General features: G+C 37.5%; 1 protein-coding gene across 5 annotated transcripts in view; it reads right to left on the bottom strand.

The window, feature by feature from the left end:
- VPS13C (vacuolar protein sorting 13 homolog C) overlaps nt 1-22,525 on the bottom strand; it is a 103,640-nt gene extending 81,115 nt beyond the window's left edge. For 2 of the 5 annotated variants that reach the window (XM_063347475.1, XM_063347474.1), the window contains exons 1-14: nt 22,346-22,523; nt 20,726-20,769; nt 16,613-16,655; nt 15,742-15,837; nt 14,897-14,998; nt 12,448-12,510; nt 10,265-10,330; nt 8,041-8,150; nt 7,126-7,185; nt 6,454-6,513; nt 5,592-5,672; nt 1,303-1,360; nt 873-1,000; nt 8-114 (exon numbers count right to left, since the gene is read on the bottom strand). In XM_063347475.1, coding sequence (XP_063203545.1) covers nt 8-114; nt 873-1,000; nt 1,303-1,360; nt 5,592-5,672; nt 6,454-6,513; nt 7,126-7,185; nt 8,041-8,150; nt 10,265-10,330; nt 12,448-12,510; nt 14,897-14,998; nt 15,742-15,837; nt 16,613-16,655; nt 20,726-20,769; nt 22,346-22,445 — 1,118 coding nt within the window. In that variant the 5' untranslated portion in view covers nt 22,446-22,523. Of the gene's footprint in view, nt 1-7; nt 115-872; nt 1,001-1,302; nt 1,361-5,591; nt 5,673-6,453; nt 6,514-7,125; nt 7,186-8,040; nt 8,151-10,264; nt 10,331-12,447; nt 12,511-14,896; nt 14,999-15,741; nt 15,838-16,612; nt 16,656-20,725; nt 20,770-22,345 lie in introns of all 5 variants that reach the window. The other 3 variants (XM_063347477.1, XM_063347473.1, XM_063347476.1) reach the window with 3 other exon arrangements.
- Between the last annotated feature and the right edge of the window lie 212 nt (nt 22,526-22,737).

Below are 22,737 nucleotides of genomic sequence, written 5' to 3'. Positions count from 1 at the left end.
AGCTTACCATTGTCTAGCATTTTTATGGAGAGGTACATTTGGCCTAAATCTTCTGTATGGTGTATTGCGAACCATGTAATCTATGGACTCCAGAAGGTCTATCACGCTGAGGTACTAAACACACAAAAACATGTTTCTTAGCAGAGGTTCAGATTTTGTGGCAAGCAGTGCTTAAAGTACATGTATACCATGGTCTTCAGTATTCCCCGAACCATACAGAAATTTAAGCCTATGCATTTTCATCAGTATGTAAAAATGGATCAACTACACCCATTGCTCTCAAAGTACACCACCGTATGAACTTCTGGTTTCCTTGGAGAAAAACAATTGGCATTTCTCTTACCCTGCTCAGTACAAAGGCTCATGCTTTCTCAAACCAACTATATTCTCTTTGTTTGTCAATACACAACCTCCCCAATTTTAGAACTGCCTTTGCATTAGTTAACCTTATTGGTATTGTTCTGAACTCAGATTACACTCTGACATCAATAAGAGCTAAAAAGCTATCTAGCAAACCAACTGTAAATTATCACTGACTAAATGAAAATCATCACTAGCATTGCTGGGGAGTTCCTTGCTACTTCAGCAGGCTTTGTTGCCAAAGCCAATATACTCCATTCGTTCCTTTGCTTGTATCTTGGATGAATACAGATCAGAGGGTCCACAGATAACAGGGTCAGAGTGTCGGGATCTAGCACCTGGAAGTGACTGTTATGCAAAGGGGAAACACTTTTCCCACAGCTACTGCTAAACAGTTTAGACAGTCTACTCACGTATAACCATAAAATTACCAAAGAATGTTGTCCAACAAAAAAATCCTACAGTTCATCACAAACGCTGAAATAGGTGATACGGATACCAAGACAACTTACCTGTGGCTTAGTGAATTCAATGACAATTCTCTGTACTTCCACATTACAATCAATCTTGGGAGTTTTTAGTTCTACTTCTGCATATGGGTTGATATACAGTCTTGCAGAGGCTGATACTGGTCTAAAAACTTGATAAAAAAATTGAGATTAATTTTATGTTTACAATTAAAGTACTTATTTCCACTCCCTGATATATCAGCCACTTTGTACTGATAATGTATACACTCAAGACCCACAAAATCAGGACGCAATTCTCACCAAAAATTAGGTTACCCAGCAGTAGTCAAAAAGCATACAAGCTCATACGTTCTATTATGTTTAGGTTTTTGCAAAATAAAGTTAGTCGGGGCATGTCTGCATGATTAGGTCAGGCTGTTGTATACTAACATGCTCAGAACAGTTTATATTCACTCATTCCTAGCTTACTTACTGTACTCGTAGTCTCGAGGCTTGTTACCACTACATGGAATTCCTCTTTTCAGCTGATCCTGTAAAGGAATATGACACTGTCTAGCAATTGCTGAAGAGCATCACTTGTTTACAGTTCTCTAAACTTTGAGTAGACCAACTTAAGTTCCCATGTATTTTGCAAGGGCCTCCTCCCCCTAAATGGGAAAGCTAAGATAGCAGAAGCACTTAAGAGTGAAGGGTTTAAATACATCAGATTAAAAAGTTTCTCTAAGTTTCTCATATCAAGTGAAAGGTTAGTAGAAGTTTTATTCAGCTTCTGTCTAAATCTTGCAATAACAACTAACGTATGTTAATTTAGAAACATATAGCTCATGTGTACACTCAAACATGTGGCATAATAGATCAAACATTTGTTTTTAAACTCCTTAAGGGTACCAGGAGTATCTACTCACATTCTACCCTTCCGCATTTTTAGCGTGTAAGGAGGCCACTTGAGCCTTCTGGTATTCTGCAGGTACAAGAGGAATTAAAGACAGAAAGAAGGCAGGAAAATAACAGAACAGCCCAAGAGGCCTGAGAAATATCATGCTAGAACCAAGTCTTAATTCAAAAAGAGGTCTGTCTGATGCTATAATTCTTCAGGAATTTATTGAGAATGCTATATTCAAGCCCAAACATTTTATCTAGTTTCAGAATTGCAATGGCACAATCAGTTAAAGCGGGAGGGCTGCTTTTAGGAAGATGTACATATTAGCTATTACATCAAGGCAGATGAAGTGCTTGTCCCCATTTTATTTTATAAAGACTATCAATATTAAGAGTTGTTTTCACAAAGAAAATATTTTGTAACCACAAATTTCTTCAACCTAATGCTTTTCAGAGTTCCTTATTTAAAAACTGGTTTGTATTTTATAAAAGGTGCAATTTCTCATTTAAAATATTTGTATTTCAACCTATATCCTGTTTGCTGGTCTATATTAATAATAGATAAATTTCAATGAGATTAAGTATAAAACAGCTAATGTCACAACCAGCCACATACTCATGTTATTGAAATAGGAAGACTGTGGTATGAAAGTAACAGATTGCTACAGATTATGCAGCTTATTTTGACTACAACATAGACCGATTAGCTACTACGATAAATCTGATTTCCTGATAATACTGCTTAAAATTAAGACCAAAAAAGCCTGTCTGGATGGGAGACCTAGCTTTCCAGGAAACAAGCTACACTAAAAGTTACATATAACATGTACTCGGGTATTTACTACAGATAATGTTACTAAACAAGAGATGTTATTTGCTATTTGTTCAGTTCCTGTATTGGTTTTAAAATTCTGAAGGAGAGAGGACTTCACAAGCGGTAAAGAAGATTTACACAACTAATCTTATGCCCATGATGAATTCTGTTCTTCCTCAAGTGTTCTCAGATGTGTTCTGATCTTATTCCTGCTCTCCCACTCTTCCTCTTTTACATGCAAGGACTCAAAGATGACTAATCATAATTGACAAATTTAAACTAACAGAAGTCATCAGTCAAAAGATGCAAAAAAAACCCCAAATAATGGAAACGATGCCAGTATGCAACGTGATACTAGAATACAGCACCAAAATCGCTAAGGATTTCAAGAACTGGAAAAACTACAAGTGGTGAGATGCTTTAAGTTAATAGGTGGTCAGAATACTGGATACTATTTGCTGCAGTGGAATTGCTCTGCCTCAGCATTCAAAGAAAAGTTTACATTACAGCAGGACGTGGACATGCTGCAGACTTTGGAAACAGGCAACTCCGTTTCACAGTGATGGAGGGCAAATTCCCAATTATTTCAGAAAGAACCTGTTAAAAACTTGCTTGATGATGGGATAGAAAGTGGTACTTCCTGATACATAAAAGTTAAGTTCCACAAAACCACACCAGCATCTTCACTTGCAGCTTAATTGATAGTAAATTGAAGTCTCCTTGAAAAGGAATGAGATCTAAGCTGCCAGACATGTCAGGTAAGCCCACAAAGCCATCCGTCCACAAGCACCTCAAGGACTGATTCACAAAGGATCTTACCGACAGTGCTGGAACGACACAGATAGATGAAGCGCTAAGACTTTTGCTGCTGTCAATTCAAACTGTGTATTGGTTTGGGTTTACATTTCACTTCAGACTGAGATACAACAGCAAACATGCACAGACAGGTAATTCTGAAGACTCCCGTAGCTAAAGTAACTTGGTTATTATTAAGAATATGTATGCATTTCTGCTAAACTGAAAAAGAAGAAGTGGAAGTGCTCTGAGGAAACTTAGCTCTTTAAAAAACAAAGCAAGAGATTGTAGATAGGAAGACAAATTAACGTATTCATGATCTCTTCTCCATACAGTGAATTCACACCTAAATTTTGAGACAATAAACAGTGCCCTACAAGGGGAATCAGAACAAAAATTAAAGGACTTGGGTTTCAAGTTCCATGTAACAGACAAGATTCAAAGAACATTAAACAACTGGCTGGTTTTAAGCACTTCACAGTTTTGATTTAACCTTCCATACTAGTACCAAGCTCGTTAGGTTAAGGGTATATTTTATTAAGGAGAGAATAAAACAAAAATAAAAATAGCTGTAAAAGATGAGCACAAAAGAAAAAAGGAAAGAAGTAGTATTGTACAGGACACAGGGAACACCTGTATAACCTTTATAAAGATAATAGGTCAAAAATGTACCATTTTTGCAGAGAACATATATTCACACCAGAAATAAAATGCAGATATACAGACAGCATACACAGCACATCTGATCTTCTCCACAGTAAAATGAGATTCAAACAAACCAACAACAGTAATCAGATGTCCACTATTCCAAGCAAAGTGCCTTGTTTTCATAACCCATTTTAAAGTTTACTTTCAGAACCTAAGATATTCAGAGATGTACTACCCAAAGGTTGCTAGAGTAACTAGCTGTTTCTCATTACCTAAAAATGAACTCTTTTAACCACATCTGAAACAAACTTAACAGTAATGGTGCTTTTGCAACTCAGAAGTCCTCAGCTGTCACACAGAAAGAGGATGTGTGCCCTCAGCCACAATTTATGTCTATGTAACTGCCCTATTCATACTGACAAAGTTCCCAGTTTTTCTTCTGGGAAGTAAGACTTAGAGAATAACACAGCAATGAAATGAAAGCAAAACAATTACTTCACACACTTACAATATTATAAGTTGCAGTATTCCACTACTCATCTAGCTAACAGCGACTCAAAACATGAATCGAACAGAAAAAACTAGACATAGCCTCCAGGAAGCCCACACACACAAATTTTATTTTATTCTTTCTCTGTAATTAGCATTTTAAGATACCTGTGTCTCATTCTGTCTTGATTTACCCTCACTGCCCTCATGCTGCCTCATCTTCTGCACTGGAGCACCTTCATCTAGTTCTCTAGTCTCTACACCACCTGACTTAGCTTCATGAAGTTGAGTGAAGTATTTCCAGCATCACCTTTTCCATACAGGCTACCTTAATTATGTTCCATCCAACCTCAATTTCAAAAGTCTTCATAATTCAGTCCTACTGCATATTCCACATTTAAAGCTGTGACTCTCTTCTGTCTTTCAAGCATAGGACGTTCATTCATCCAGCTGTATAACTTATTCTACTAAAGCTCTTCAAGATTTTGCCAAAACTACTTCCTATAATAAGGGAAGCTATCTTGAAGAACTACTACATTAGCCCCTCTGCAATTTTTTCTTTCTTTGTTTAGGTCTGACAATGGATACCTACTTACCTAAGTTTTGATTCATTAAAAAGTTAAAAAACCTTTTTGTTTTAACACCTTGTTTTTCTGTCTGGCTTCACTCTATTGGCTAATTTCAGTCATGCAGCTTAGGTAATCTGGATAATGTGTGATATAACTTCCTGTTCTGATAAAGATCTAATATTCTGAATTTTTATTAATTCTATGCTCGTTTACTATCTCAATATCGTCTTTTTCATTATAGTAGCTACGTAATAGCTCATATAGCCCATATATTTAGTAAACAGTACTGGGCAAACAGCATGAACTCAAGATGAATATGCCAACAGAATGTGATTTTACAGACACAGTTTCTGATCTTTTCTAAAACCTATAGGGTTGATAACATATGAATTTCACAAAAAAAAAAATAGCTATCAATGATGCAATGGATTAATATATGATCCTGGCATCAGAATACAGTTGACCATAAGAGTGTGAGGAGCAGGGTGGAAATTAGTATGATGTACTTTTGAATACTAGAACAGCTATATAATATAGTACTGTTCAATGCATTTTCTTCTACATTACCAGTATTTGTTCACGGGAGCCATGATAATACATTTTGCTGTGTATGTTCCAATAAGCACTGAGGCTGTCCAGGCACAAAAGCTGCACAGGAAAGAAAACATTCAACAGATTTCATACTCAGTATTCAACCCATTCTATGAACTTAGGTTTCCATTTGTGAAAGGAGAAAACAAATGAAAGCAAACTAGACAGCAAACCCACAGCATTGAGATGTATTTAATCTTCTAATACTATTTTTGAAGTGAAAATTGAATTGCTAAAAAGCAAGTTCTTAAAGCATGCAAGTTTACACACATTTGTTAAATACGACTCTGGATTGCAGGGGCAAGGGTGCACAAAACCAACGTTTGGCCTAATAAAGAAGCCAGGACTATTAAACCCTTTTTATATCATTCCTGTAATTTCTTAGATCTTTGCATACTCCTTTCAGCATGTGGTTGGGTAGCAGGGAGAACAGAGAGACTGCTTAGCTACCAGAATCCCAATTATATCAGGCACACAAACTACAGTAGGAAACGTCAATTTGAAACTATTTGAAAACATAGTTACCATGCAGACTTGCTGCATAATGCATTTAATGAGGGGATCAGTGTTTGCATTTAAGGGAAATCATTTAAATCGTGGAGTTGAAAGTTATGCCTTACCTAAAGTCAGTAATTTGTGCTCTACTTCTGTTTAAAACACATAGCAAAATTAAAAAAAAAAAAACAACAAAAAAAACCACAAACAAACAAACAAAAAAAACAAACAGGAGAACTCGCAAAGGAAACTATTTTTCCAATTTTTACTTAGCACCCCAGATTATTTCTCGCAAGGTCAGTCGCTCTCTTCACTTGTGTAGAAAAATAAAGCAACACATTACCTTGTATATTATTTTTGCAGCTTCATTCAGAATAGAAGGTGTCCAGTTCTCGTTTGTCGTCTAAAGGTTCAAAGTGATAAAAGTCATTCTGTGCATCCTATTTAACACATTTGGAGTTTTATCCTATACTTTCAAGCACAGAATGCATCATTTTGGTGCTGCCTGATTACAGAAGCCAGTTTCTCTAGATTGCATACACACAAGTCAAAATCCAATCTAAAATTCGTCAGTTTATTTTGATTTTCAACTTCTTATCCTATCCACAAAATCCCTAATATCTAAGGAAAACAGGGGTTAGCTGAAATTTTTTTCCCCCATTTCTCAAAAGACCTGGCAAAATAGCACATTCTTTATTGTCATGATATAAAGTTTGCCCTAATTTATTTATTAGGCCTGGAATTAACCTGCCCTATGAGAATAAACATATTCAGTTTTAAAGACCACTTGGATCATAAGAACAAATCACTAGTTTCAGAAAGTGTGATGTTCCTCAATTGTCTTCCCTTCTGCTTGCACAAACTTCAAGTACTATTTGCATAAAGAAAAGATTATCTTCGCTTCCAGCTGTATGCATATTTTCATTATATCATCTTAATATGTTACTTTTCCTTTCTGTTACTCCAAAGACAAATAAATCAAGAACATAAGAACATGCATGCACACACACATTACCAGTAGGCTAAGCTCGCTCAACGTCATTCCCAAGGAAATTGGACACTGTGGATCTGTGATCTACAAAAATATAAAAATAACAGCTATTTATTTCTCTTGCTGCAAACAGAAATGTATCATTTAAAGTTGATTGAAACCCTCAGTTGTTTTGAGGATCTTCCTCTCCTTAATTATTCTAGTTGATGCATTCTTGGAACTCCCTAAATTGGGCCAAAACTAATATGGCTGTAGTGTAAAGACTCAGGACTTCAAGTTGAAAATTTCCTTTTGGCTTCTACAATCTTCATACAGGAAAGAACTAAAAACTGCAAAGTGCCACATCACAGTCAGCTATATTATTTTATGACTGCCATTCCTCCCACCTTTTTAAATTTAGAGTCTCTGAAAATAGTCCCAAAATAGGTTTGAGAAATACTCTATATCCAATGCTTTTCTTTTACATTCAATCATCTCATCACAAACTGTGTTATCATTTTCCTAAAGGAGGCTGGAAAGTGTAGAGAATAATACCAGTTCACACTGGTTTGGTTCACACAAACCTTTTCATTTATAAATTAAGTGCTTTCAACTATTTGCCTTCCGACTCATCTGTAACCACACCAGTTTCTGCCATTCTGGACTTTACCCAGGACACTAAAAAAATCTGTACACCAGCTGCACACACGACAAACAGCCACCATCCACATTTAGTGAACAAGGCACCACGGGACCAGGCAAAAGAGAGGATATCTATTTCACTTATACGAAACATTTCTGTCTTTCAGTCATTCGTGGGGTACTCTATTTGAAGTGGTGCAGAAGAAACCACAGCAACTTTTTCAAGGTGGCAGATAATAGTTTCTCTCTATGGACTAGACAATCATGACTGAACTGGAGTCCAATTTAAAATGAAGAGAATATATTCCAGATACTTACATCATCTTCATATCTAACATGAATGCCTGTGATTTTGACTTGCACATTTTTTATAACTTGAGTTGCAAGCTTTTCCAAGAAAGTATCTTTCTTCTCCTCCTTTGGTTTGTCTAAAACAATAATTTTTTAAAAGTCAGCATTCAGTATAGTACTTGCATCTCGAGCTTAACCACACCAACGGCTATACTAATGTAAATTTAATGTTCACTCTAACGCGAATACTTAACACTTAAGTTTTCACTTGTTTAGATTACATATTCACTTTTTTTCCTTTTCTGTACATCTATATTCTGAAGGTGTGATGTTAGTTGTGTGTGCGCAACACAACCATAAGAAAATTTATGTCTAAGTTTCAGTCAAAAGAGTTTAGCTTACAGCAAGATACTGTTTAATATACTTATCCGCACTCCTTCCAAGGTAAAAGGTTCTCTTCCTAAGAGTCCCTCAGCAATTAACTAGGGACTTCAACAAGCAAATAGGTAAGAATAACCAGATGATGATACTTGCACAACAACAGACCAGTCCATTAGAGCCTTTCATACAAGGCTGCCTGAGAAAACTAAAAAGCTGGTATACCATAATTGAAAACAATTACTCTGAAATATTCCGTTTCTTCCATACTAGACTTCTACTGTGGCCATTTTGCTATGCCACATAGTGAGACGTGAACTTACGCTGAACAAGACAGAGTAGCAGAAGCTGCACACTCACAGAAGTTCATCATTACACCCAGGACAAACGGACACATGCTGAGGCCAGGGGGGTTATTTACAATCCCTCATTATTTAATGACAGAACTCTAAAAACATTATCTCGGTCTGAGTGTCTTAGCATTTTACCTAAAATATGCCTTGATGAGCTGCTTGTTCTCTGCCTGTCTTTACAGGCTACCTTGTCTTGTTCAGTATCCACCTTACAAAGTGGCTATCCCGGTGAAGTGCCACTAATCAGTCTACCACGCTTGTACATTTTTGTTGGAAATGCTACAGATCGCTCAAGTTGAAGAAACAGTCATGGCTGTTCAAGCAGAGAGAAAGAAGGACTACAGGTTTTGACTAAGTTCAGGGTTGCCCTCTGAGTTTGACTTCTTGGCTTACTTTAACTGTACCTTTTTACATATGCAATGCACGCTAAACACCACAGATATATAACTTTTTACTTCTTGCTATAAAAATTAGGACAATTTAAAAAAAAGTCTAAGAGATTCAGAAAATGCCTTTAAAAATTAAAAGACTTCACTATTGAACATAATATGACACAATTTTAATCAAGAGAGAATTTGATTTCAAGTAAAAAAATTAGTCAGGAACTCAGAAGAAACCTAAATATTATGCTACTTTTACATGCAGCTCACTTTTTGTCCTACTAATCATTTCTTCACAACTGCCACTCCCTGTTAACAGAAACCAACACAATACTGATAACGAAAAAAAGAGGGCAGAAGTACTTATCAAAGCTTCATGACCTTCAAGTACAAGCAGGCAACCCATTAACATTTTTTGAGCCAGATGCAGCTACCAGCAGCAATAGAAGTTAGATACCTTACAAAGCTTATCTAGGGTCCCCACAAAGTTTTTATGCCAATTACAAGTCTACGCTGCAGCTTCCTCCAAGATCAAATATGTAACAATACAATCACAAGGGATATGGCAACCCATTCTTAGTCACATGCTAATACTGGAGACCTACACAGTTTGGTAGGGATGGATAATGATTATCCCCTTGGGGATAAACCATCAAATTCATTGCTATCAAAACATCAGTCATAACACCAGTCCATCTATTTAGAACAGAAGCTAAAAGCTGCTGAAAGACTGTTTACCACTATATCATCAGTAGAGTATCAGATTTACTTTACTTAGCTGCTACTGGAATATTACAAAAATTAGACAAACAGATATCTCTTCCATATGCGGTTTTTCCAACAGTCACAGTGAAGTGCCACTTATCAGCCTACCAAATGCATACATTTTTGTTGGAAATGCTACAGATAGATAGCTCAGGCACAGATGAAGAAACAGGCACAGCTATGCAAGTAGAGAGAAACAAGGACTCTCTTGAGCCTTATTGGATCAACAGCAAAGGAGAGCTCCCGCCAACTCAGATCCTCTCTTTCAAACAAGAGAAAAAAAGGGTATCAGTGGATAGCTAGGACTAAGAAAAACTAATCCAAACAGAAAGAAAAAGACTTTAAAAAAAGTTAAAAGCCATAACTTTTACCCACCTTTTGAGTGACCATGACCTTTAAAGGGTCTCTTAAAATGCTTTTTATACTTTTTACGCTTACGTCCTTTTTCAGTGCAAGCAATTTTTTGGGAAAAGGATAAAAATCATGTTAGTAAATCAGAAATCTAAGAAAGCATAAGAAAGAATGGAAGAAAGTTTAGCTTGCCTTAAAGCAGAATGCCTTAGTAAGGTCTCATTAAAAGTTTTTAAAGAACTTCATATCTGTTAAGGAAGCAATCAGCTACTTGTCATGGCACAGAGACTTATTTTTCATAATTTATGTATACCTAAATTCACTTTTAGGGAAGCAACTGAAGCCTTGCCGACCTTTTTTTTTTTTTTTTTTTAAAGTCACTGAAGTTCAAAGCCCAAGTAAAATAAGTAGCTAGTAAAAACTTTAGATTAAGTATCCAAATTTCTACTGGATCAGTTGTCCTGCCAACTGTAAGGTCAAGGCATTTAATTCAACTTTCATATATTCCTTATGTAACATCAAGAGTTCAAGGAATTACAAATAATCACCAGGCTTCTCTGCCAATACATACCCAGACTTCTTCATGAATGCATTGTATAACATAATTCCAGATCACTTGTGTACAAAAGAGAGCTAAAAACAGAGCAATGGCTGCTTATTAGAAACCCTGCGAACTCTCAGGCGAAGGCATAATCATTGTAACTGAACAGATAATAGTATATACACGTGGGGAAAAAAAAAATGGAAGTTTAAATTCAGAAGAGGCTTCTACCATACAAGGCCATAACTTTCAACTTAAGATATTTGAGATATAGGTGGAAACCTGAAGAGCACTTTTCATTATGATTCTCATACTAATCAACAATACGGTATGAAAGTGATCTGAAAGAATGATACCAGTAACTGCAAAAAAGGTATACAAAAATTATGACTCTTTAAAAGCTTTAAATGAAATTAAATTCTATTATTTACATGCAAATTATGACCCACACAATCACAACCATTTAATGAATTAAATTAACGCTCATATTTTTCCCACTTTTCTAAAGAAAACCGGTCTGGTGAATTACATTGTTTCTTTCCCCTCTCTGGCCACATAGGGGAAGAGAACTTGGCAATGAGGTTGCCTGTGCTTGACTTTAAGAGGTTGTAGCATGAGAAGGGTGTATCCCAATAAAGCAAGAAGGAAGCAAGTGCAACAGTGTATTTAACTCTGGGGAACAACTTTATTTTTATGTAATGTTCCCGCCTGTTCAAACAAAAGAGGAGAAAGTGCCTGCCAAGACTTCAACCTGTCTTGCAGGTACAGTGCTCACCCTACAAATACCAAAAAGAAAAAACTATGCCAAAGAGAAACAATGTTTTCTTTTGGATAATTCTTTTTAACAGTACAAGTAATCTTCTATAAATGATATGTTTAAAAGACCGCTTCCTTCACTTACTATTGAATTTGCAGGTTTCAGGCTTTCAAACACATGTATGACAAAACCAAGGCAATGCCATTTTCCTCTTGATTACCTGCATCCATTACCACATAGAAACTAAATGTATGATTTTCAGCTCATTCTAAACCTGTGCTAAGATAAAAAACCCACTGAGTAATTTTGGCTAAGAATAAATTTCTGAAAATCTGGTTCAAGATGATAAAAACACAGCAGATATAACAACAGTTCCTCTGAATTTCAACAGAAACTGTTTCCTTGACTAACTTGATAGCAATCCAAATAAACAGAACCAGGGAAAAGCATGCTAAATGCCTTCAATCTGTTATGGTTCATTTTACTTGTCCACGGTTTCAAGACAGCCTGAACTTCCAGTATCTTAAGCCCAGACAATTTAAGCAAGGGATAATTACCCTCTAGTCTCAAAACATCTAAAAACAGTGTCTTAAAACTACAGTACAATGTTGTCAGCATTTTATAACATGCTTGAGCTCAACATGGCTGATGGAAATCTTTCTAAAAGGTCTCTTAGTCTCCTCAAACTGCCACTCAATTAAGACAGAACTAGCCACTGCAAGTTTCCATTTGAATCCACAGTCATTAAATCTTATTTCTAGAACCACCAATATGTGGATGCTTACCAAACACGTATTGTTTCCTCATTTCTACATTTGGCTGCTTTGGGGCGGGGAGAGAGGGAGTGTTTTTAGAAGTGTAAGCTGCATACCCATCATGCATGTGCAAAATGTAATCATGCATACCCACCAGGCTTAATGTCCTTGTAAATTAGACTCTCCAACCCATACAAGGAATCTTGTGAATGAGTGCCTTGGTCCACATGGCAGCAAATAATCAAAAAAATTCATTTTGTTTAAAAGAAGGAAATTAGCTCCTGATTTAATGTTAAGTTTATAAAACTTGTATGACACATTAGTATTTCCATTACAGTATCTGACAGCCAGAGCCACTTCAGAGTATCTAGTTTCAAAGATTGTCCATATAGGCAAATTATGCAATTTTCATTTTACTTATAACCAGCAGAAGACAAAAGCTGCAAGCTTTGGTCTCCATATACGAGTTTTGATACCGATGGATTTTAGAGAACAGAAAATAATGTTATGTCAGCTTGTGTCATCACACTACACTAACCACACAGTGAAATTACCATTTTGCTCAATATCTGAATAGCATATCTACAGAAAATACCCACAGTACTTTTTATGCTAAGAGAGTCTTAAAGTAAATGCAAGTACTGAATCAAGATTCTAAACACATTAAGGTAAGTTGAGTAGTATTCGGAAAAACAAGTACAGATGAGAATTCATGGATCTGATAACTTTCTATTCAATATATTTCCTAGATTCTCACCAGCTATTGTGTGCTCTTAAAAGGCTACAGAAAGAGCTGAATTTCTTAGAAGTTTATACTTCTATATCTAGCAAAAGCAAGGGATTTGCTCATGCAGGAACTACACAGGGCCTCCTGAGTACAATATTCTAGTACTACACCAGAAACACAAATAGCTGGCGCTGAGATACAACCACAGCATCATAGAATATATCAAGCTGAAGGGACCCATACGGATCACAGTGCACTATGACCCAGCGTATAACTACAGTTTAAAATAATCCAATTTGAATGTTCCTCTAGCTTTTCCTTTACAAGGCTGAAAGTTTTAAACTGCAAAACATGACTAAATCTAATTCTAGTTCTTTATATAAGGACTTGAGCTATTGAGGGAGTTATCTTTTCTTTATGATTTTTTTTTCTTCAAAAGCCTTACAAAAGCTGGATGTAGTAAGTTTCTTTAAAAAAAAAAGAGACAAGTGCTGTAGGTGCACAGAATCACTCTTAATTATATAAAGTTCCAGAACTGGAATTCCTCAAGCAGTGCCCATTAGGTTAAATTCTTCTTGTTATATTACCCTTCATTCCATTGCTACTGGTGCAAAGAGTAATGGCTGAAACACTGCTGCTTTACAGTATTCAAGTCCTACATAACCAAGGTTAAACCTCCATGAACGTTCCTTTGCCCCAGTATGAAGTAATAGCTGCAAAATTAATTCACTTAAGTTGTTTTAGCTCTCATTCAGTTTCTGGCATAGTAAAGACAAGAAATAAACCAAGGCTTCTTTCTTCACTGTAAACTGATTGCTGTTTGGAGGAAACTGCAAATGTACATCTCAAACTAGCAAAACAGAACAAGGCAGTAGAGTCTCCTGTAACCGGAAAATTAAATAAGCAAAGAGATTACAATTAAACCGCCTTTTTCCAAGTGTTCTAAGCACCATTTAATTTTCAGTAACTTTTCCAAGGCAAATGACTTGCAGCATTACAGGTATCCTAGAGATGTATCTTAAGAACCATCATACCACCCACAAACAGGTCTCACTTCAGACAAAAACTTCAGTAATAACTCTTTCCTCTATCATATGTAGTTATCTGGTTTGGAGCTTGCCTTCTGTCCAAACACACCTAATTCACACCATAATTCTGCTAAAGACATTTGTTACAATAAAAGAGAAAGAAAAAACCCACCGCAAATCAGGTTAACTGGACTGAAACGATTGATTATTTTAACCTATAATTGAAGGTTTAAAATTTTTTAATGACCTAGATCAAAAGTCTATGTTTCCTATGTTCAATTGTTTTCTTGTGTCATGAATTATTTGCTGCTCAATAGAGTCTCATTTCCCAAACCAGTGAAAACGCAGACCTTCATAAAAGGACAGCAGAAACTGAAACAAAAGCATTATTGCTGAAAGATTTACAAGCCTTACTACTCTCCTTAAAGTTCCCTTTAAACAAGAACAACCTGTCACATGCACCTCTAAAACACACTATCAAACATCTATTACTACAGCTTTTAAGCAAGATAGCAACGTTAGCCTCATGCAATGCAATTTCTATCTTTGGTCTTGTTCCCCTACAGCTTTAAGAAAAAAAAAAAAAGAAAGGAAAAAGAAAAAGACATACCAGATTATCAAATCCCCATTTCCAATGGAAGCTGACTGGATAAATGAATGATAAACACAACAAATAACATTTCTTTCAAGTCTTAGAGAAAAAAGGCTTCCCAAAGCACTGTGGTGAGATTAGCTAGACACTTGAAAAAAAAATAATTTATTAAGCCAATCGCAAAACAGGACTTTGCTTTCACAGCACAGTCTAAATCCTCAAATTCCAATGGAGATGTGTATTATTAACCCAGTACCTTTTTCTGCCGCTTTCTGCAAGGCTTCCTCAATTCTTGCCAGTTCCTTTTGCTTATTATCCTGAAAGTATTTTTCTTCCTTCTCTGCATCATATTTAATGCCTGTAAGCCAAGTTGGGAAAGCTTTAATCCTAAGTTTCCAGTATATAAATGCATAATCAAGCAATGAACACCATAGTCAACATTACGTTGCAAAACATCTTGTTGAAGATAAAGGCTATTCTCAGTTCAAAAGCCGAAAGCTGCATCCAGCCTCTGAAATTGTTATTTTTACATAGTAAGACACAAAAGGATCACACCAACATTTAAGCATTATTTCATAGGAGAACCTTTCCACGGAAATTCAGACCCTTAAGTACGGTGTGTTCAATATAAAGCAGGTTTGTAAGTTCCACTACACATATATTTAACACTTGGAAACTCGCAAGTTTTCTTAACATATCAGAGGTTCTGATTTCAGAGAAAACTAATCAAATTCTCTGATCCTCTCCCCTCTCCCTAAAAACAGTTCCAATGCACTATGTTTGATTGCTGTCAGTTAGAAGCAGATGAACAATATCATGCTACAGCCAAAAGATCTAAACCTTGCCAGAACAGTGGCTTCAGGATAAGCATAATTCAGAGGAAATCTGGCTGCTGAATTTAACTTGGAACGGACAAAACCAAGGACTTCCATAAAGCAACAGGTGCTATTTTCTCCCACCCTTCTTCCACCAACTTGAGGGTATTTGTCTAGAAATTTCCCTGAGGAAACAGAATGTAAAAACGGCAGCTTACATGAACTACTTCCTATTAGATATATTTCTCTTCCATTTTTTAACTGTGTTATTGAAGAGTTTACATACTTGCTCCAGGAACTATTAGAAGATACAAGCCTTCTAGAGTTGCAACAACTGCCTCGCCATAGAGATTCTTCCAAGGAATCTTCAGGGTAAGTTTATCTAAACAAAGTAGATACAGTTACATCAAAACAAAAATCTAGACTGTGCTTAGTCTAAACAACACCTCAGGCACTGAAGAGCATTAGACCTCTGTCTTGATGCCCTGAACACCTTAGAAGGAGAAACCATATGGGCCTAAACATTTTATAAAGCCCTTGAAGTGATAAAATGCACGCAGAGAAAATATAAGCCATAGATTTAAGCAAGATAATGCAGTTTGAGTCAGAAGACTTCAGATCAAAACCTGAAATCATGACTGCAGTTCAGTTCCCTGGGATGAACGTGATTTTCCCAGGGAAGTAGAAGAACTACAACACGCATGCATGTCCAACAAATGTTTCACATGAAAAAGCAATGCTGACCACCAGGGAAAGGAATTGTAAGAAAACATATATCTAAGATTTCCTAAACCCTTGGCATGTTTGACAGTTTCAAGAATTTTATTTAAATTCTCCATATTCCTAATCTGTCCTTTAAAGAGCCACACGCATTCTGCCTATACTAAACAGATCCCTTGATCCTTCCATGTATTTGGAAAGAACCTCTCAGACATGTTTTTCTTACCAGCCTGTAAAGTAACACAAACAGGATTTGCCAGATAACATTTTATGATTTACCCAAGGCAGTCACATAGACTTCTATGCTAGTTTCAACAGTGAGTACAATTACAGAGATCACTTAAGAAAGCTTGATAAAAGAAAATCAGAGGCAGGACTGACCTTAAGGCCTGTACTAAAATCTCCATTTCAATACTTACATTGAAACAAAAACTTACCTATCTGACCAACTTTTATTCTAAAAGGTACATCCAGTTCACTCTGTGAAGAAAAAAAAATTAAGCATTAAACAGATCCAAGTATTTTAAAGATAAGCAAGTTTATACAGCAAAATTATCATTTTTACTTCCAGTAAAACTATTTCCCCAGAACTGAAGGTCCAGAACAGAAACACTTCTCCATGTGACAGAGATTTAATTATTTAGCAATACTCGTGTGAACTCAGGAATCCATAAACATGGTTAGGCTTGTAGAAAGCCTTAAAAGAAAGCATTTACACAGTTTTGGCAATCCTCTCCTACAAATATGATAATGCCTTGCTCCAAAGGTTACTAAGAAGTAACATTTTTATCTACATACAAGAATTTAATATTACATTTTTATTAGTTTGCCACATAGGTATTTTCTTTTTGGTAATAGCACTTAGTATTTACAAACATATAAAAAGTCTCACTAATATAGTTAGTAGATAGTTCTATCTACTAAAGATAGAGAAGTTCTATCTACTAAAGAACTGAGAAGTTCTTTGCAAAACGTCTGCCAAACATCAAGAACAAGATAGGCTCATAAAGATGAGGAACATGTAACAAGTGAACTATTACTGCTCTCAGTTAAAACCTTACGAAGTATCTCTCCTATATAGTGTACAGCAAAACCAGGAATACAACAACAGGAATATCAAGAACGTAAGAGGGACAAAGTAAAGAGGAAGTAGGAGAAAATAAATAAAAGGAAAGATTAAAAAATTAGATTAAAAAAAAACACACCAAGATCCCAGAACTGTCTTCCATTTCAGTATTCTTGTCAAATAAGTTAACCACAATTCAAAGACCTGAAGAGAATCCTTAATCTCAAAGATTATGAAAAGCAAACCCATTTTCCCAAATAAGACAGATATTAACTGCTTCCCTCTTCCCATGTACTAGAAAACAACCTTGACCGCTACTTTTACAATAACTTAAAAACATTTAACAGGGCTGCTCCAAAAAAGAAGATTAATATGCAAATTAACATCTCTGCCAGATTTCCACAGTTTTTAAAAAGCATTCTGAGCTTCAATTAGGAGCCTAACGTTAACCAACTTTAATTAAGTTACTAAACTAGTGACAATATTTCTATGGCTTGTTTGTTTTTAGCACCTGGAAGAAACAACTGAAAAGCAAGAGCTATGGAATACTTTAACCCTTTCCAGGTTACAACTGCGTAGTCCTAGAAACTTATGCTTTAAATTCTTGCTGGTGACAACTGCTCTTCAGCACCTCCCGAATATTTCTTCTTGCAGGATGCTGCATGTTAAAAATCTAGTCAATATGCTTCGCTGAAACCTTTCTTCTCAGTTTTTACTTTTCATTGAAATATATCAGGAAAGAAAAAGAAAATAGACTCATTTAAAATAGTTTGATCTCCAAATTTTGTTTTTAGTAGTAAGAACATGCATTGAGGTTGAAACAAATTATGAGAGCAAAGATCTCTGCTCTTGATAGAGCAGGAGCTGTCACATAGAAGCAAATACTAGCAACCAAATCCACCTCATTTAATACTGCATTTATAACCCACAGATGAATTGTAAGGGAGAACAGCTCAGTTTGGCCTGCTGAAAGGACATGAGTATGAGTTTTGACCTTGAAAAATTAATTTTTCAGAGGATTAAATTCCAGGGGTGTGTGGGTGGGGGGAAGGTGGGGGGAGAAATGAAGGAAAGGCTAGAAGTTCAAGACGTTTTAAAGTTGTTGAGTAAAAGCAACAGATTAATATAAAATCAAAAACCATGAGAGCATTGGGGTTTAAACTTAACATGAAAAAGATGATTTACTGAAAATACTTCAACACTATAAATGAGAAGGAACTGGCAGTATTAGCTTTGAAGATTAAGAGCTGTGACAAGCTGGATGCAAATTCACAAGTAAAGAAGCTCAGAGTTCAAGCTTTTTGATGGTAATGACTCTAAAAATATAAGATAAGAAACGTGTAACAGGTTGCTAAAGAGCTTAGGTCATAGTTTGTGATCAGTCATTTTTCATTATCATTGAAAAATAGGACAAAGCTGAAGAAATCCATCAGAAATATTTCATTACTATCACTACTACAAGTTTTTAACAAAGTAAAAAAGGAACATTAATAGCAGCTGCCCCATTATACTTCTGTATCTTTACAGCTGAAGTCACACAAAACAAAACAGCAGCCTCAAAAGATCAAAGTACACATTTCACAAATGACACTTCAGCACTTTGTGTCAGCAAATTCACTTTCTAACATACTTTGGGGAAAAAAATGGTTAAATTTTCAAGGTGCCTAAGAATTCATTTGTAAAATAATTTTGTACAAATTCATTTTAGAAATCATACACTAGTCTTCTTAAGTTGATTTTGCGTGAAATGAAGACTAAATTTTGGTTGAGGTCTGACAAACTTCCATTTTAATTAAATACTCTTTCACTATGACTAAGGAAAAAAATAGGCTCAGCAGTCTTAACACTAAAAGTAACTATTTGCTCGTCTCTCTTTTTCTAAGGGCTTTCTTTTCTTACATGTGAAAAGTACTGTATCTGTATACAGAAATTAAAAGCTTGTTATTTTCTGGTGGAAAACCTTAAGAGGAAAACAAAAACAATCCAGGCAACAGAAGACAGGTAAACTAGAAAAGAAAAAGTTGGCCCATATCATATTACTTTAACCCCTTCTTTTTCAAAAAGGTTCTCCCAAAATGGTGTTCAATATCAACCTTCCTTTAATTACTTTTGCATAGAAATCTAACATATTGCAACTGTAAAGCAGTCAGAAACATCCCTTGTTTTCAGTTCTTGAATTTGTCTTAGCTCTCTTGCAGTTCTGGTCAGTCACATACATGACTGTGCATTTTTCTAAGTCAGAACTGCTAGAACTGTAATCAACGGTTGCCATCATCATAAGAAGGAAAGACACATACAAAGTAGATAACACGCTCTTCCTTCCTTTTTTAACTACCAGATTACAAAGATACTTGTATCAAGAGTTTTAAAGTACAATAAAGTTATCAGGAGTGGATGAAACGGGCAGGTGAAATATGAAACTTCAGAACTACGAAGAGAAACAAATGATTAGGTCATACAAAGATCCAACACGTTTTCAATTCACACAAGAGTTACAGTTCTCTTTAGTGAAGTCTGAAGCACGCTAAAGATTGTAGTAAGATTCTCTCACTAGTATAGGTGTTCATTAGCTTGGCTAAAGAACATAAAAATCAGACAAGTTTCTTTTTTAGACAAGAATATGGGTACTCAATGCAAGTTATTTCTTGTTTTTACTTCACTCCATCACTCCTATTTTAAAAGGAACAGAGCATGTGGATAACTGCTTTTCCTTTCAGAGAGTACGCATCTTAAAAATGTCTTCCATGCCAGTTTTAAATAAGCACCAATTCACACAGAAAGTCATAAACATAAGGTTCAATCCCATCAACTGATGTAGAAGGAAGAACTTTTTCCCTCTTCATCCCCACACCAACAACTGAGAAATGAACCACAGTCTTTCAGAATACTTCAATGAGATCAGTAAGTTTGCAGAAGTCAGGCCTTGAAAATCCATTTACTAAACCAAAGCTGAAAAAAGAAAAATACGTAGGCCTATGCAAACCCTTTAGATCCAGTAAATCACTCAGAAACGTACAAACATCTACTGCATGGACATACAAGTGAGGAAAAACCTTATGACTTAACAGAAGTATGATTATACAGTAGCAGTCACACAGAAATTAAATCCTTTAAGTTATACTGGATGACCAAAATGGTAACAGAAACACACCAATATATTATTTAAAGTTTTATCATGTCAATCCTCAAATGCTAAGACGGGTTGTATATGCCTAAAACACTGGGAAACTTACTTTAAAACCCTACTGCTAACTCCTCAGAAGTTATTTTTCTCTTCTGAAGGAGCACACTTACCTTTTCGCCCATAGCTTCTCTTCTTTCTGTTCCAGTAACACAAGCAAAATTAGAAGCAGCTAACCAAGGACTTAAATTCCAATAACCAGCAAAGAAGGCATACCATGTAACGTGAGACTACAGAAATATTTTATCCTATGACTTAGTCTTTAGACCCATAAAAAAAATTTAAAATCATTAGAATACTTACTAATGCATTCTCCTTTATCTGTAAATTGTCAAGTGCCACATTACCTATTTAGAAGAAAAAGGGAAGTACAGAACAAGTGACTTCAACTATTATGTAAGTTGGAACAAGGAACACAGCTACAACCCTCCCATGTACACATGGATAAAGTCTGAGAACCTTATTCCAGTTACAGAATAGCACAATAAATGTCTAATTTGCAAGAGTCACTAAACATTGATTATTCAGACAAAATTTTATGGTGGAAGAGATTACAGAAATATCATCAACCTAGACATCTGCATGTTTCTACTCTATTAAATACACCTACAATAACAGGAAATCTTTCCTATTATTCTTTTGTTGTGAATGATAATTACAGTTCTATCAAAATAGGGTAGACTAGGAAAATCGTACCTTGTTTTTCATGATTTTACATAACAGAATAATCATCAATCATAGAGCCACAAAAAAACATGCCTATTTTCACAAACACATTAACCTTTCCTGACACAGGTGACATAATAGGATTTGCAATGGGAATGCCAGCACACAGAATTATACCTGAGGAAAGCACATATGCTATACCTCTTAGTGCTTTAATGGCAAATTCCTCAGAGTTATATTCCACTTTTAATATAGGCATTAATAATTTATAAATGTTAAAATACTTACTACCATGGCAAGAGCAAAATTAAGAGAAAAGCCTGTCCCTTATGTACGGGAAGGCATCTAAAATAGCCAGCCTCCTCTAGGCAGTACTTCAATTGCTTTTTTACATGCCTACAGGGTAGCTAACCAAAATGTTTGATATATTCACTGAGAATAGCTACTTCACATTATTGCACTATCACGCCTGTTTAACACATATTAATTACAACAATAAATTAGCAGGTGGAAGATGTAGCTCCCCACGCACCCCAACCAAGGCTTCCCCTTCTCCTGGGACCACCATGCAGGAACCACCCCATGCTTCACCGCACACCCGTCCTTCCACCCAGTACTCCTCTCAAGAAAGAGAAGAAGAATTTAAATAAATAAATAAATAAAATCTGCTGTTTCTCCCTCCACAGCCTGTGACCGTGCGGGGACGTCGCCCCAGCTTCCCTCACGGGCAGACCCTCGCCTCAGGGCGGCGCGACAGCCGTAGCCTCCGCCCGCCATCGGGGGAGCGCGGCCACCGCGGGGAGCCGCAGCCCCACACACCGACCCGATCGACCGGCGGCCCCTCAGGAGGAAGGAGGGAGGGAGAGAGGGCCGCGGGCACAGAACGACCGACGGCCCACCACGAGGGGGGAGGCGGGTCCACGGGCACAGACTGACTGACCGCCCGCCCCTCACGGGGGGCCGCGGCCCGCAGACCGACCGCCCCTCACGGCGGGGAAGGGGAGGGGGGTCGGTCGGCGGCCACAGACCGACAAGCCGCCCCTCAGGGGGGGCCGCGGCCCCGCGGCTCACCCTCTCCTCACAGGGGGCCGCAAACCCACAGACCGACCGCCCCTCAGGGGGGACGGCGGTCCCACGGCCCGCCGACCCTCCACAGGGGACCGCAGCCAGCGAGACCTGCTCCCCGCCCACCCCCGGTGACAGCGGCGGCCCCGCAGCGCCGCGGATACGGGGTGGGAGAGGGAAGGGGCTCCTTACCCCCCCATATGCCCAGCTTGAGCTGAGACTTGTTCAGGTTCTCCACATAGTCGCCCAAGAAGCGGTTCAGCAAATCCGCCACCACCGACTCCAGCACCATGGCGGAGGCGGGCCCCACCGCTCGCCGGCCGCGGCCCTACCGGGAGAGGAGGGGGCGGCGGGGCGCGGCGTAAAGCGGCGGCGGGCGCGTCCCCGGCGGTCAGGTGACAGGGCGGGCGCTGCGGCGGGCGGGGGAAGGCTGGGGAGCGGCTGCGCGGCAGCCCCCGGGTCAGGGACCGGCCCGAAACGCTGAGGGCGGCCACCGAAACCCTCCTGTGTCTTACCGGCACCCCTATCCCGTCTCCGCACCGGGAAAGTGGGCGGGTTTGGCCGGAGACTGGCGGGCGGCGCGG

Source organism: Chroicocephalus ridibundus, chromosome 9 (assembly GCF_963924245.1).
Source record: "Chroicocephalus ridibundus chromosome 9, bChrRid1.1, whole genome shotgun sequence".
NCBI classification, from domain to species: Eukaryota; Metazoa; Chordata; class Aves; order Charadriiformes; family Laridae; genus Chroicocephalus; species Chroicocephalus ridibundus.
The sequence above is the reverse complement of the archived record's forward strand: the minus strand, read 5'-3'. Positions and strand labels throughout refer to the sequence as shown.